This window comes from Lycorma delicatula, chromosome 1, assembly GCF_047948215.1.
Source record: "Lycorma delicatula isolate Av1 chromosome 1, ASM4794821v1, whole genome shotgun sequence".
Taxonomy (NCBI): Eukaryota; Metazoa; Arthropoda; class Insecta; order Hemiptera; family Fulgoridae; genus Lycorma; species Lycorma delicatula.
The window spans coordinates 337,770,845-337,788,232 of NC_134455.1; the positions used below are offsets into that span (position 1 = coordinate 337,770,845).

Genomic DNA, 17,388 nt, shown 5'->3' on the forward strand with positions numbered 1-17,388 from the left:
TGATGTCTAATGCTAATAACTAATATATTAAAATTCGAGAAATTTAAGTAAAATATTAGTTATACTAACAATTGTTAACTAATTTTTAATGAAATACGAAACGTGAATTTTTATTAAACTTTGGATTTTCCAAAATTATGTAATGTTAAAAGTATTTTTGTTGTAAAACTTTTCATTTCATTCATTGAGGCAACTGTAGAAATTCAAGCAGGTAATAAATTTGCAGGCGAGCAGATGATACAGCTATTGTACCGAGCTATACAGGTAAAATATACACCTAATAACAATAGTATACGTAAATATATCCTATAGTCGGTATACTGAGTATTTTAGTCTATCCTATAAAGATTTATCTTAGTTAAGGCTATGAATACCTTACTCTATTTGTGATTATATTATTTTATTATACATAATAAAAAGTAAAATTATACTATACCTAATGAATAAGAAGGTTCTTTGGATTTTCCTGAAGCGTTGTAGTCAAAATATTTCTTCATTAAAATTGAATGATGAATTTTAAAAACCTACTATATTTCACTATTTAATATTTTTAAGTTTGTTTTATATTAAAAATGGAAAGCTCTACAAAGTATGCCGTTCATATGAAGAAATAGTTTTGAAGATAGGCAAAAGTGGGAATTTGTACCTTTTTGTTTTTAAAAAATACGTTCTTAGTTTCCACTTTAGGCACAGTAACAGATTGACAGTTGATTTTCTGGAACTTTTCAGTTTAAGCTCCTGAAGAGAAAATAAAGTTTTTAAAACATCAGTTTTATCTAATGAGAGCTTGTTTTCGAAGTTGTTCAAACCGACCTTTCATCTACATTATCCCAGTCTTTTGAATATCTGTTTGTAAAAATTTTTTTTTTACAAAACATCTTCATGAAACAATACCTAACAAGATTCTTATTTTTGTTGTTCAAACCTTACATTATATGTCACAGAAATTTTCTGAATGTGTCTGTCTTAGTTATTTTTAAACTGGCTCGGTATCACACATTCCCAGAGGTTTTACTTTATATTAGAGTGCTAAGTTTGATTTTTACAAAACCAGTAATACGTAGAATTATAAGAACAAACAAAGATATAATTTTTTTGTACAATGTTATAAGTTACAACATTTAGTGAAATAACTTTGCATAATGTAAACGTATATGAAGCATTTTATTGCAACCTGTATACGACTGTTATAGCTTGGCTCTGACCTGACTTACTACAATATCCACAATCAGTTCTGTAAATTATAATCAGAACATGAGTGAATTTCTTCTTTTCTTTTGGCTTTCCTCTTTTACGTCCATGTTGCTTGAGACTGCTAATAGGTTTATCCTACGAACAACGGGAAACCCTAGACGTCCTTCCGTTCCTTGGTGGACTGATGATTGCCAAAACGCTATTATCAGACGACGGCAGGCATTGCGTAAATTTAACCGCAGGCCCACGAATGAGAATCTAGATTTGTACCGTAAGGCTAGAGAGGTATGTCGTCGAGTATTCTTGGACGCTAGCAGGAAGTCATGGAGGAAATACGTGGACACCATCTCACGCACTACTCCCATGTCTACTGTGTGGAAAAAGATCCGTGCAATTTGCGGATCACCATCACGGTCTTTCTCGGGCTTCTTCATGAAGAAGAACTCCTCTGATGATTTTTTGCAGTGGCAAATACCTTAGCAAATTCTTTCCGTTCATTGTTTCTCACTTCATCATATAGTAACGAATTTCAGAGGTACAAGATACATATGGAAGTATTATCGTTAAACATCGGTGATTCGGTCGGTGAATTAAATGCTCCTCATTCTCCGGTAAATTCTGATACACACGCACTTAAAAATGTTCGAGTCACCTCACCTGGACTTGACAACAATCGTCTCTGTATGCTGTCATACCTTCCTCATTTGGCGTTGCAACCCCTACAGAGCATTTATAAAGGTTTTTTCTCTGCACAAGTCTTCCTACCCGTCTGGTCTTAAGCCGTTGTCGTACCGGTACTCCAGTACTTAAATCTGGTAAGGACAAGCAAGCCTCTCAAGCAACCGCCCTATCTCCTTGACTAGCGTCTTATGCAAAGTGTGTAGAGAATGGTGAACCGCAGACTTGCATGGTACTTGAAGAGACATGGGCTTTTATCTCCAGAACAGTGTGGTTTCCGACAAGGACGATCCTCCACTGACCATTTAGTGTCATTGAAAAAGGCTATTCAACACGCTTTCCTACTACGCCAGCGCCTCGTCGCTATCTTCTTTGGTATCAGCAAGGTGTTACGCGGCCTGGCGGCATGGTATTCTACGCGTCCTCAAAGAATGGGGAGTCCAAGGGAATATGCTTGCATTTATTAATGGTTTCTTAAATGACCGAACTTTCCGTGTACCCGTTTGGATTATGGTTATGTCGCCTATTCTTCAGCGCATAATACCGTACTTAAGATGCTAGATGCTGTACATCATGCTTTCCTTCGTCTTGCTACAGGTGCCTTTAGATCAAGCCCTGTCGTAAGCATCCTTGTAGGCTGCAGTGAACCGTCACTTTGGGATAGACGGAACCAGGTATTAGCATCATATTTTTTCCACCTTAATGGACAGCTAAATCACCCGGCTTTTGACGCATTTCTGGGAAACACTTAATTTCGCAGGTATGAGGACCGTCCACGTTCTACTGCACCTGTAAGTATTGGTACCCGACGTTTACTGAACCTTATGAATGTTGCCGCACCTTCTATTTTTCTTATTTATCCGTGTTCATATCCTCCGTGGACAATCAACCTTATAAATTTAATGTTTGACCTCACGAAATACAGTAAAGAATCAACACCACCTATTTTCTTTCAGCAACTGTTTCACCATATTCTCTCCAAGAAAAACTCGGACGCAGTGTTATACACACATGGGTCACAGAACAATACCGTTGGCTGTGCGTTTATTGTTAATGACCGAACCTATATGTTTGGTCTACCTGGTATTAGGAGAGTCTTTTCCGCTGAACTTTAGGCTATAAATAAAACTCTGAATATCATTACTTCTAAGTACCTAAATATCCTTATTTGCAGTTACTTGTGTGGTGCTCTCCGAGTCTTAGAAAACTTTTATTCCAGACATCCTATTGTCATTGCAATCTACAATGCAATCGCTGAGTTGAATCATCGCAACACAAGTGAGTTTCTGCTGGATCCCTAGCCGTGTAGGGATTTCTGGTAATGAACGTGCAGATTCCGCTGCTGAAGACGCGTGTGGTCAACCATGCTTCACTACCCATGTTACTACATCTGACTTTATTAACTATGTGAAACTCACTTTTCGCATAAAGTGGCAAGATGACTGGACGGCTACGGTAGATGCCAAACTCCAACACATTAAAGGTTCTGTGTTGCCATGGGACTCCTCATGCAGGAAAATTCGTCGTGAGGAAGTGGTTCTCTGCCGATTGCGGATAGGACATACGAGCTACTCACGGGTATATGATGTCAGCAGTAAACGCTCCAGTATGCATGCGATGCAACTGCCATTTGACTGTGCGCCACATTCCTGTGGACTGCATATGTTGTGCGGCCTTGTGTCGTAAATTTAAATTGCCCAGGAATTTTCGGTAAATTCTGGACGATAATAAAGAAGTTTTAGACCAGGTGTTTTTTTATTTCTGCGGGGTGCTAATATTTTACATAATTTTAATACTGTTTTTCGATTTTTTTGTGGTAGTCGTATGTTTTTGTGTTTCAACATTTAATTTAACTTTTTTGTTTTGTCCTTATTTTTAATATTTTAGTTGTTTTGATTTTGTTTTTAAATTGCTACTTTAAGTTTTCATTTTGTTTTAACTTTTTTATTCTATTGTTTTTGTATTTATATTTCATGTTTTGTTTTCCGGGCGTTTTTTATTAATTTTTAATAGTGAGTTTTTTAAATTTAGTTTTTAAAACGCATAAATCGTGTTCGGGCCGAAGCGTTTATCGCCCAGAAAAAACCTAATAAAAAAAAACGAGTGAAATCTATCTCCACTCCACATTTTGAAAATTCAAAATGTATCATAAACTATGGTTTTATGATACATTTTGAGTTTTCAATAAAATTATATTTATTTTCAATTATACTGAAGAAAAATGTAGTGAAAATAGATAGTTAACAGAACTAATTCAATAAAGAATGTAAAAGAAAATAATTATTTATCCTAATATGGATGTTTATCTTTTTTCAGTGTATTATGATGTAGAGACTGCTAACAATCCGATTACTATTCTAGTCAATTTGACCAGCAACAATCTGTACAGGATGTGGGAAATCAGGGTACGTGGTTACATTGTGTAAGTAATCTAAAAAGAGATAAATAAATAAATTGCTAAAAAAAAAATAAAATAGCAATTATCAAAATCTTGTTCTTAAAACACTTTTAAGAACAATAAAAAAATGTTATTGAGAAAAAATGTCATTTTTATAACTTATTGTTTTTTTGGAAGTATGTCATTTTCATGACATATGTTGGTCAATTGGTCTATTTGTCATAATATCCTATCAATGGTTTCTATACTTACTCTTATTAGAATCTACATTAATTAGTTTGTAGTGCATGGTTATATACTAAATTATAATATTCAGGTAAATAAATATTTAAATAAATTTTAGGATCATCTAGGAATAAACAGAATTTTTATTTGCCAAGGTAGCAGAAAGTGTGATTAGGATATCACAGCAATTTATAATTACACAGGTCAAAAATAAATTTTCGCAGGTATAACATGCGGTTTACTGACTAATTGCAGCACTAAAGCCCAGTTAATGTGAGCGATGACGAACACTATTAATGCAGCAAAGTACCACTGAGTCATGGCTTATCAGTAAACACTTCCATCCCTTATCCTTTGTTGTTACTTCATGTAAATAGATAATTAATTGGCCAAATAGAATAAAATATTCTAAATATGCTTAAATAAACAATTTAAGAGATTATAAAAATATTTTAATAAAAATAAAGAGGTTTACTTCAAAATAGAATTTTCTGATTTGCCAGAGGTTTTAGTTAACCACAGAAACATTTATGTATATCATAACTCATGTGAGCGCAAGTCTCTTTTATTTATGCTTACTTTTGGTTTAAATATGCTTTAGTGAAGCCTATTTAAACATGCTAAAATGTAGATTAGAAGAATTAAAGATTATCCAGAATTATTATTCTGAAAAAATTATTAAGGAAGGGTGATTTTTTCACCTTCATTTAATTTCTCCTTCTATTTTGACCAGTGTACAAGAAGAATATCTGTTATAATTTATAATTATATCATACATGTATATATATATATATATATATATTGCATAGACAGATTTATAATAAATTCACTATAAATTTTACTTTAAATATTTGTTTTAGATTGCTCAAGTAGCTTTTAATCAGCAATCTCCAGCAGGATGTACTCAATATTATGAAGGTGTCAGTGGTAAGTGCTACTATCAAACTTGTTTCTAAATAGCTTAAATTTGTAATCCAAGACAAAATTGGACCAACCATTTTCAACATCAGTGACTTAAATTTTTCATTGTCAGTTTTAGATTATTTTAGTATTACATTGTATATATGAAATAATATAGAGTCTTTTTAGTACTGCAGTATATCATAAGAAATAAAAAGCCAATACTAATTCTTAATTTTAATTTCGTCAACTAAAAGCTTTCATCTCAGTTGTTGTAAGCAGTCAGTATTATTCAGATTTCTCTGCTGGTCAATTCAAATCACTCAGCTTCAGAATGACGCCAACAATAATAAGTTGTAAAGCTGCCCTAGAAAATTAATAAAGTAACATACATATTAATAATTAATTGAAATCAACCATGATGTACAAATATATAGAACATTTTTAAAAGTCATTAAATAATTTTTTTTATTATTATTATTATGCCTATTGCTAAAAAGAAAAAATGCTAACATTTCTGTAATTTTCTTCAAGTTTCAATATAAAAAAAAAACTATTTGCACATGCAAAATGAATAAACTGTCATAATTTTATAATCAAATTTTTTTTATAATTACCAGAAATATAGTAATGAATAACTGGAAAAAAATTAAGACTCCCTCAGTGGCAAACACAGTAGGCTGCTACATTACAGTTTTGAGTTTATTTCTTACCTAGGTCAAGAAAATTTATAGAGTCAAGTATAAAACTTAAAAAACAGTTTATAAATTTCAAACCACAATTGAAAATTGCAATAAATATTGTTAGTGATCCTAATATATTTATATTTATTGATAAAGTGCAAAGTAACGTAATGTTACAATACTTGAGTTTTCAAAAAGTACGTTTTAATTTTAATTCAGTATAATGAGTAATTAATATACCAATTGGTAGATGAATTTGAAAGATGGAAAACATTAAGATCCAATTAATTAAAAATAAAGTGTAACATATTAAAAATATTGGTTATAAAAACATAACAGAATTTAAAAATAGGTATTCATTAATACAAGTTTTTTAAAAATTACAATTTAAAATGAATGGAATATCAAGAAGATTCTTCCATCAGTTGAAAATTATGATAATAGAATCAATCTTATTCACTTGCCTATGTGATGGACTTATCTAAACCCAAAAGAAACATTTCAAAATAACAAATAATTGTTATGTAAATACTGTAACATGTATTAAAAAAGATAAAAAATTCAATCATTACTTGAAATTTTATTTAAATGTGATGAAATTATTAAGTTCTTAAAATAAGGCTGCTAGAAATGAATAGAATAATCAAAATTACAATTTACAATAAAGAAAATTACAAAAAGATTTTAAATAATTCATTTTTTTTTTACACTTCAGATCACAGTTTTATGAGTAGTTGATATTTTTCTTCATTTTAATTATAATTCATACTATTATAATTTTATAATCATCTAAACAGTATTTATGAAGTTATTTATACTATACAAAATGTCTTTATAATTAAATATTTAGATAAAATTGAAGGAGAGGGAAACAAATTTATTAATATACTGAAAAACAAAGCAAGGAGTAAAGAATAAAAATTTAATTGAGAAGAGATAGAAGTGAACAAAAGGGATAGGTAGAAAAAAAAATTACGTTAGAAAATCTCTGGAGATAACATTTACAGCAGAGACTGAGATTTATGAGAAAAAAGTTAAAAATTAAAAAAGAAACTAAATTACAAAAGATAGAATAATAGTAACTGTGGTAACTAAAGTACACATATCTTTGATGACGAAAAATTTATAACTTATTTCTTTGCCATGGTGGCAGAAATATAATAATGAAGTAAAAGGATTTCTATTTTTTCCTTAATAATTACTTTAATTCACAACTTCACCTCCTTGGGGGTGAAGAAATAACCTCCTGAGTCTCTTTGTACTTATTTAAGGATAAAGAAATCAACACAGTTAAGACCTCAAGAGATGTTGAGGTTTGTAGTGCTGAATGCCTGACGTCCTTCTGTAGGAATATCCATTTAGACTTCCTGAAAATGATTTTATTACTTTTTAATCTTTTCCAGTTATAAATTAATTACAAATTAACAATTAGAGCAGGAAAAATATGTTAAAAATTCTTTGTCCATTTAAACAAATTTTATTCATGTACTTATGGAAGGACGTTTGATCTTCACTGTATGAAATAAAATTAATTATTCTTTGCAGTAAATTTATTTTAGTAACATATAAAAAAAGTAATATTCACATATAACACCATTACTAAAAAAGTAAGGAACTGTTTAAGTTTGTAATAAGAATTGTAGAAAATTGTACAATCAAAATTAAATAAAAAGTCTTCATATCACACAATGGAATAAAATATATGAATAAGTACAGTGCCAAAATTAATAACAACAAGGACATTAAACAAATAGCAAACTTATTATTTCATATGGAATTCAAAAAAAAATTCCTATTCCCCATAAAGCGTGTAAGTAATTTGTACAGTTAATACAAAAAACTGAGGTCTTTTTCGACCAGTTTTTCTGCCGACATCTTTGTTGGGTGCCAGTTGTCACTTGAGGTAGATATATAGCTCCCTGGATTCATAATTCTAGAGAAGACACATCACTTTTCCTTCCAGCAATTTTGTCTACCTCTTCATTATCATCCGAGTAAATATCTTCTTCAGTAACATCATCATTATATGAGTCAGCTGTGCTGTATTTTTCTAAGTCGCTAGTACGTGCATATTCTTTATTTTGACTGTTTCTTCACTACTCTCAAATTAGCCCACAAACTAAATTATCGAGGTTTTAGATGCACTGGCATAGTTATGATTAATGTTTGTATAACAATCCGGTGGCAGTGTTATCCACCAGTGAATCTGCAGACCCAGTCTGTGAAGCAAAAATATAGAGTAAGAAAGAAAATAAGTATATTAATATTTCACAATTAAATTATAACTAATTTTAATATGAGTTATAATTTAAGTTATTGACAGCGATTTATGTTTAAAAGTTATGTTTCCATACCAAAAACTATTCTGAAGAATAATTTACATCATATGACAAAATATATATAAAATCTTAATTTTCTGTTATTCGTTTTAAATTTATTGGTATTCGTTTTAAACCATAACTATTCTGGAAGTTTTCAGACCTACTGTATGTTATATATAATAATGGATCTATGATTAGACGGTGAGTTGAAGTCCTCTTCCTAACCACTTTAAGATTAATGCCTTTAAACAAGATTATGCCATTAGTAACCTGACTGAAGAAGAAATAGTTTAATTAATTGAAAAAAGATCAGGAAGTGTAATTTCCATATAATTTTTTAAAGTGATTATTAACAAATATTAATATTTTTACAAAAAATTAGTTGATTTTGTTTTGTAGATTGATGAATTTTTTATTGCAGGAGTTATTCAAACAATGAATTTTGCTATCAATGGACGTCATCTGGCTGATCAAGATTATACTGTCTGTATGAGACAAGAGCAAAGTAAGTTGAAATATCATTTACTACTGCATTTTATTCAAAATTTGGATATTTAAATGAGGTTATATAGATGATACTTGTTATCTGAAGTTTTGATAAAAAACTATTTTAATTTTCAATAATTTACCTAAAACTGTTACATAATTTGATTTTTATATGTACACATTAACCATTTGAACTATTTGTATCTCTACTCATTGATATAATTTAATTACTAAACTGACACATTACCCTCAATAATTACTTATAACTATAAAGTTATTAATAGATAAAAAGCTATATGTAAATTATAACTTCATAGATAATTGTAAATTCATTTTTTGAAACTAATTTTAATTTAATATTAAGCCACTCAGCAAAAATGTATATCGGTAGCATATTTAAAAAAATAATCATGTATAAATGTTATATTTCAACAAAACTATATAGATTAACTAAAAGTGTTTGAATTATACTTAAATGCTTATTTCTTTATTCCAGGTATGTGTTCAATAGTTTATGAACCATGTGATGAAAATTCATTTAGAATTGGACCACCTATATTATCAGGTAAAATATGTTTTCTCTGTAATTACTACTATGCTTATTTTGAACACACCTTAATGATAAAAGTCTGATTTTTTGACCTGGTTGATGCTTATTTGAAGGCTTTTGACAATTATGAAATTATCTGACCATCACAGAAAGGAATAAAACCCAAAATTTGTTAATCTGAAGATATTACATTAAACTACTCCTGCAAGACAGTCTTTCAGCACTTTTTTCTGATTCCAGAAATTTACATACCTTTCCTTGCTGCTTCTTTAAATACTCTCCTTCATTTGTTGTTATTTCTTCAAGATTTTTGCTCTCTCATTTTTTTCTTTCCATAGTTGTTTATGTTTAAGCATATTAACTTCTATAATTAATTATTTATATTAAGGCTATCAATAAAAACCTGTTTTTTGTGTTCCCAAATCTTAATGGGATATCTAGGGTTGATGGCATTTGGGAAAAATGAAAAATTAGAGAAATGATTTTAAATCATTTTGAAAAATAATTACGTATGCATTTCTTTATGTTAGTTAGTGTATTGTACAGTGACTACATGTTTGTAGAGCTGATATTCTAAGTTTTGTAGAATCAGTAGTAAACGAAGTTATAGGGATTGTTTGGTCTTTCATTATGAGTAGGAAATTAATACATACCATAGTATATTGCAAGGAAATTCAACTGTATATATGCGTTATTTAAATTTATGTGAGTAAGTATATGTTTGCAATAAGTATGGAAGTATGGAGTATTGTTTAACTAATAAAAGGCAAACTTTATGTCTTGTCTTTTTGTGTTTGATCATTTTGATGGTAATTGGGTTGAGTTTCTTAGCGTTTGTAGAATTCAAATTATTTGGTGGTTCTTAATTTTTGGTTAAATATTAATATTTATTTAAGACTATCATATTTTCCGCATGTTAAAATAAAAGTAATTATTACATCCAAACTGCTGAGCAAAATTTGATTTTTCTTAAACCAAGGAGATATTTTAATTTTACCAAGGATCTCTCAGATATTATTAATTCGTAAACTGTTATAAATAAGAACACATGCCAACAAAAATAAAAACCCATTGAATAATTTGAATTAAATGAATGACAAAAGTCACTCCACTGCTACAAAATAATCAAATAAAATTAAAAAAGGATCATCTTGCATACAAATATTTACACTACATTTATTGTCACATGTTCTTATACATGTGTATTGCACAGTTGTTGTATTTTCTTACTCCACAACATAAAATAACTAATAAAAGTCACTAAGAACAAATATATTAAAAATTCTAGCTGAATTCCTCACCATACTCACACAGTTATTCATTATATATCAGAAAAATATAAAGCCAAAATACACTTTTCAAAACATACAAATTATATTATTTTATATACATTTTTATAATTAATTAGTTTATGACCACATTTTATAATTTTATTGTTCTGAATGATCATGGTAGGATTTTATAAACCATTTTATAAGAAAAAAATGTTTAAAAATAAGGAACTCTTTATGACAAAGAAAGTTTACTAACTTCAGATGTTAAAATTGATTCAATTAATTTCAGATGAAACTGATCCCACCTTAACTTCAGATGAATAAAATTGATCCAATATTAATCTTAAGTACACTTGAAGAGAATTTTTCTCACGATTGAAGTACTTCTATTACTGTTTCATTTGGATCTATCACTATATAACTAAATTTAAAAAAATTTCTTTGAAAGTTTTATAAGTTGCTCCTTCCATGTTGTAAAGAAAGAAAATTTAATAATTAAATTTTTATACTCTTTTCTGAGATTATCTCTTATTCAGTGAATGTTCAACTAAAATTCTTAACCATTGAGCAGAAACACAAGGTGAATGAGATTATGGGAGATATGGCAGGTATTTTCAGAGTAAAGGATACTAAATACCTTTGCTGTAGAGGAAAATTGCCCTGTGTTATACATGTTTTTTCAGTAATGTTAGCACACACAATATGTTCTCCTGATATACTTACATGCTGTATATACAACATAATAAACATATTTATCATGGAAGTGGAGGAAAGTATTAGTACCACATATTTGTAAACCAGTAATTTCTCTCCATTAATAGCCTAACTATGCCACTGGTTTCACTTTGTTGATAATTTGTTATCCACACAACATATCTAGTGACCCATGTATTAGTAGTATTACTTATACCTTTACGTAGATGTTATATTTTCCCAAAATTTGTTTGCATCTATTTTTAGTTCTATTGTAGGGATTGTTCATGAATTAATTATATCAGATGAGGACACGATAATTTGTAATTGACTTAAGAAAGGACTGTTATTTGATTATCTACTTCAATTAAATGAAATGAAGATAAGGTTTTTTGGTTTAACTGTACAAGATTGAAATTCATTTTTTTTTTTAATTTATTAGTTGTATTACTTATAAATTTATGTAGATATATATATATTGTTTTCCCAAAATTTGTAATGTTCCCATCTTTTATCTGAAAACATTGTACAAACTGCAGTATTAATGTTCATGTTTCTTTTTTAGATGATCCTGGTTCTGGTTCTGGTCCCCTAAGAGATCCAGTTGAGCTTGAGAATGCAGTGAAACAGTGTAATGACCGTGTTCTCATGCCTTGTGATTCAGAGGAATTTTTAAATGTGAGTAATATTCTTCATATTTACTATAAAATTTTTCCAGTTGTAAGATTTTTTTGTCTTATTCTTAAGAAATAAAGAAATACCATATTTAAACTTTACATTCTCCAAAGTCTGGGTAATGACTGGTACAATAATATATTTTTTACTTCTTCTTTCTGTCTAGTAATGATTCCTTTCAATGTTGATAAATGGACAATTATGGGAGGAAGGTGTTACCCAGATGCCATCACAAGAAAGTAGCAAAGTAAATTTCATTCCTAAAATTATCAAAAATGATTCAGTTACGAGTATTAATTAAATACAATATATTAAGAAATCTGGAGTTTTCATTCGTCACTCTATGATAGACTTTTTTCTCTGACAAAAGTAGTCTTCATTTTTTAAAATTAATAATCAATTTCTACATGTGTAATTTATTATCATCACTATTAGATAAACTAGAAGAACAATACTAAATTTTTATCTTTGTAATGACATAATTGTTTAAATCATATTCTCAAATCATTCAATACTAACTGACCTTTAATTTTAAATATTAATTTTTTATTTATTGTTGTTTCTGACTCCCATCAGCTTTTAATAAAAATAAATATATAGTTTATTTTTTATTTTAGATAATGTTTTAAATGTCCAACATCATAGGTAACATACATTCTAAAAGAAAAAAAATTAATCTGTTCTTATTCACTGCATCAAATTAAATATATTTTAAATCTTCAAAGAAACAAATTTTTGAAATTAGTTCTAAAATTAATCTCAGAAAATATACCTGGTTTTCTAAAGATGGTGTGAATTCCTCTGTAAAGTAAAATACAGTATGAGGTGTGTTTAGTGATCTCAGAAAAGGAGCTGAAGAATAAATTAACAGTAAATATTCACTCAACTTGTTTTATTATCCTACAAAGAGAGTAATCTGTGAATATTTGGTACGACATATTTTACATCAATCCTTTAGAATTAATTAAATTACTCAAATTAGTATCATCAGTTTTCACAAAATTTGCATCATAATTTATGATAAAAGTATTCATATTCTGTTGCAGCCAGCTGGAGGACCCAATGCCTGTGACTTGCTACATTGTGGGAACTCATTCTGTAATCCTGGTGAATACCCATGTAGAATAGAAAGTAAGTAAAAATTAGTATTATGAAATCAGATTAAGTTAATTAATATTATAAAGTTAGATTAGATTAATAATGTTAAAAAAGATTTATAATTGAAACCTTGTTTTTAGATTAATAAAAATAATGGATTAAAATAATGTTTTATATTATTCATTACAATAAGAATAAAAAAGAAGTAGTTTAGTCTTGTACAGACTCAGTTCAACCATTCCTGAAATGTGTAGTTAATTTAACCCCAATCACCAAAGTACACTGGTATCCACTGACTAGCATTCAAATCTGTATAGAAGAAAGTAACAAAGATTTGAACCTCAGAACCTTTGACTTTGAAAGTCAGCAGTTAAACAACTGATTTTTGATGACAAATTAACCACTAGACGACGTTTTTAGTCTGCTGGGCTAAAATGCAGATGAGACAAAATTTTTCTAAGTACAATATTTTTTTATTTTCTTCAATATGGATTTTTTAAATATGTAAAGTTGATGGAAATTTCTTTGTTTTAATTAGGATAAAATTTAACTAAAATATGTCAATTTTTAAAACATTTAAAAATTGGCACAGTGAGCTTGTTATTAATTTATTCTTAGTCTTAGGATTAGGATTAGATGGTTCACACTTTATATTTAAAAACAAAGTACTTGTAGTTTGTATATTATTATTATTTGCGAGTTCAAGTTCTGTAAATTCAATCTTTTTTTGTAAGTTAACAATTACCACCAAAAATTTATTAAGAAAGATCTTGATAGAGCAATGTAGTGAAAGAAGTCAACATTAGAAGTGCAACAAAATAATAAAAAAATAATAATTTTGTAAGTACTTAAAATTATTATTTTTTGTCTTTTTTTTACATGCTGAGCTGATGGGACTGCTCATAAACAAAACTACTTCACTTGGGACTGTTTTCTCTTTTCCCAGTAGATTTTCATCTGTTTTTTTCTGTTCTCTTCTTTTTGGTCGTTCCATTTCACCCTGTTATTTCTTGCTGTTTCATTCTGGAATTACCTCAGATTTCCTGTTTTTGTTCTGAAACGTTCTCTGTTGTGTATTTCTTCTTTTTTAATTGTTAGTTTCGGTAAATCTTATCTATTTCTTTAAACAAATTTGTTTTTGTTTTCCTATTTGTGAAAAATTCAAGGAACGTTTTACAATTTTATCTCCGTTCATTCTGTAGATATGACTAAAATTTTACTTTTAGTTAATTTATTAACCGAGTTTAATAAAAATAAAAAATGGCTTTCGCCAGTCAATACTCATTAATGAACCGTTTCCAAATCTATGTTTACATGAACTTTCTCCTTTATCTTCACCAGTAGAACATGTCCTGAAAATTTATTATATTCGTGAACCACATTGAGAGTATATAATAAAATTTAATTAATTTTTTTTTTTGTCATAAAATATAGAGTATTGAAAATATTAAAGTATTAAAAAATTGAAATATTGCAAAATAAATTTATTTACCCATAATCTTCATATTCCTTATTTAGATTCTTTAAACTGGCTAATTTTAATAAAATTGAAAAAGCCATCTCTTTTTTTCTTATTTTTATGTCACCAAACTATAATGTAATTTTGATTTTATAAATTTATAATTTGCAATTTGCTATTCATTATCCATGATGGTCATAGATGAAAATCATTTAGAATTATAAAGTTTTTAAAATGATAAACCAAACCAAATTGAATGGATACAGTATTTCCAGAAAGATCACATTCTAAATACATTTCCGTCTAACTAGAACAGAATATGTCAATAATGTCAACAACCAACACCGGGGTGAGAATAGTATCATCAATTACTTAAGATGGTTTCAAGGATGACTGAAAATGTTTTGAAGTTATATTAAAATGTTGTATTATGAAATTTGCTCACTTTACAAGTTTACTCATTTAAATGTCAATTTTAATTTTTTAGGAATAATTTTTTCTTAGGAATGAATCGCATAGTAATAAAGCTACAAAAAAGTGACTAATAAATATTTTGTTTTATCCTGTAATGTGGTCTCAAACAAAGGTTAAAAAAGACTGGTCAATTCTCCTTAAAAATTTGTGAAGTACTGAAATTTATAACAAATTTTAAGAATACTGGTGAGGTCTTTCAAAAAATCAAGGATGGTTTTTGTAGTTTTATCTTTGTTCATTCTGTAGATACTGTAAAATTTCCAGTTCCAACTGATAAGTGCAGCTTATTGGTAGTTCAAAAAATAAATGCAGTCACCAGCAAATAAAGAATTAAAGGGCAAGACAAAAATAAACTTTCAGTTCACTCTGGTGAAGAGTAGTGGTTTACATTTTAGTACATTTTGATACAGCCTCACAGATATTTAAAAGGAATTTTATACTATAATACCATTTCCTGAATTATTCCTTTTTAAAAATATATAATTATTGATTGCAAAAACTACATAAAAGTTTTCCCTCTACCATTTTGATAACACTTTTCTTCATTACCTGTAGAGTAGCAGTCTGTATTTTTTTTTTTTGTACAGTTTGAAGAGTAGAAACTTTAGAGTGACAAAGAAGATTGTTCTGATGATGCCTTAAACTTAAAACTTAAAATTTTTAAAGCAGTTCCTCAATTGTGGTTTTAAACTAAGGGGACTTCAATCAGTTTATATATATTCTTTCACCATATTATTTGACAATCACTGGTTGTTCAGTTCATTCACATTTACAATTGATTAATAAACAAACTTCCCTTTAATAAAACTATTGTGGGTTAAAAATACACTACTAAGGAAGTGTGTTATTTTGTTAAGCTTTTCAGTTGTAGATGTTGTATATGGATAAATCTAGTACTTATCTAAAAAAAAATCATAAATTAAAAATCTGTTTGTGTGTATGTGTGTGTGTGTGTGGTGTGTGTGTGTGTGTGTGTGTGTGTGTGTGTGTGTGTGTGTGTGTGTGTGTGTGTGTGTGATGAATACATGCATATCAAACAAGTAATTATCAAAACAAGGAAACCTCCTTTGAATAATGTACATTTTTATATTTTATTTTATATTTGATTTATATTATTTTATTTTATATTTGATTTTATTTTTATATTTGAACTTTTATTTCTGATTTTAGGTAGCATTAGACCATTCAACATAAGGATACAATTTGGTCCTGGTTTGAGGCAAGAAAATCCAGATGATAACTTAGGAATGTGTCTTAGATATATACAGCAACCATGTATCTCATAGTGCAGTGTTTCATTCTTAAAAATCAAAAAACAGAAAAGTATTTATTTATGTATTAAAAGAGTGAAAATATTATATTTCTGTAATACAAAAAGTTGTAACATATATATATATATATATATATATATATATATATAAAATGTATTTACCCACTTAAACTCCACTACCACATAAGACCTGCAGGCTACTTTTAAGATTAATGTGAAAGAAAAAGAAGCTTTAGAATATATACATACTCATTTACTCCTAATAAATGGAAGATTTGGTATAAGTAAAAAATTAGCAACACTCAGTCTCACAGATTTATTTATTAATCTTCTAAATGGATAAATAACTTTACAGTTTGGTAAGCTTTCCAGTTAAACACCTTCTTCACTTTCGTATCCATTTTTAGATCCGGAATCAGAATCTTGATTCTTTTCATTTTCAGAGTATATCATCTTCAATCCCATCCATATTATTTGAGATTGAACATTTTTGAAAGTTTTGTCACTGGCTCTGAAAGTATACTCCCATGCATTCAATATCCATTTACTGACCAAGGAGAGAGATGGTCTTTTAATTTGTCTAGTGAGTGTAAATGAATGATCATTTGCCATCAAGAAGAACAAAATTCTTTCAATATTTTTTTAAAAGACTCATTAACACATACATCTAAAGGTTGAAGGAAGCAAATTAATCCTCCTGGAATAATTATTAATTCATAATTAATATATATTTTATATTGAATTTTTAATATTTTCAGTTAAATTTCCCCAAAAGCTATCAATGACAAGTGTAGATTTTACCTTTTGCAAGCTTTTGGGTCTACAAAACCACACAAATTTCAACCATTCAATCAATAAATGAGTATGCATCCACCCATTTTCATTACATTGAACAATTATCCCCTCTGGGAAATTCTCTTTGGGCAGAGTTTTGTTCCATCTGTTAAAATACCAAGTATGTACACCTTTGCTTTTACAACCACCATTTCAAATAGGAATACATTTTTCAT

General features: G+C 28.7%; 1 protein-coding gene across 1 annotated transcript in view; it reads left to right on the forward strand.

The window, feature by feature from the left end:
* The window catches only part of LOC142318377 (uncharacterized), a 33,389-nt gene extending 16,974 nt beyond the window's left edge, over positions 1-16,415 (forward strand). Inside the window, exons 6-12 of the mRNA XM_075354961.1 lie at positions 4,189-4,277; positions 5,356-5,422; positions 8,821-8,904; positions 9,382-9,450; positions 11,968-12,080; positions 13,124-13,208; positions 16,279-16,415. Of these exons, the coding sequence (XP_075211076.1) occupies positions 4,189-4,277; positions 5,356-5,422; positions 8,821-8,904; positions 9,382-9,450; positions 11,968-12,080; positions 13,124-13,208; positions 16,279-16,394 (623 nt within the window). The 3' untranslated portion in view covers positions 16,395-16,415. The remainder of the gene's footprint in view (positions 1-4,188; positions 4,278-5,355; positions 5,423-8,820; positions 8,905-9,381; positions 9,451-11,967; positions 12,081-13,123; positions 13,209-16,278) is intronic.
* The last annotated feature ends 973 nt before the right edge of the window (positions 16,416-17,388 follow it).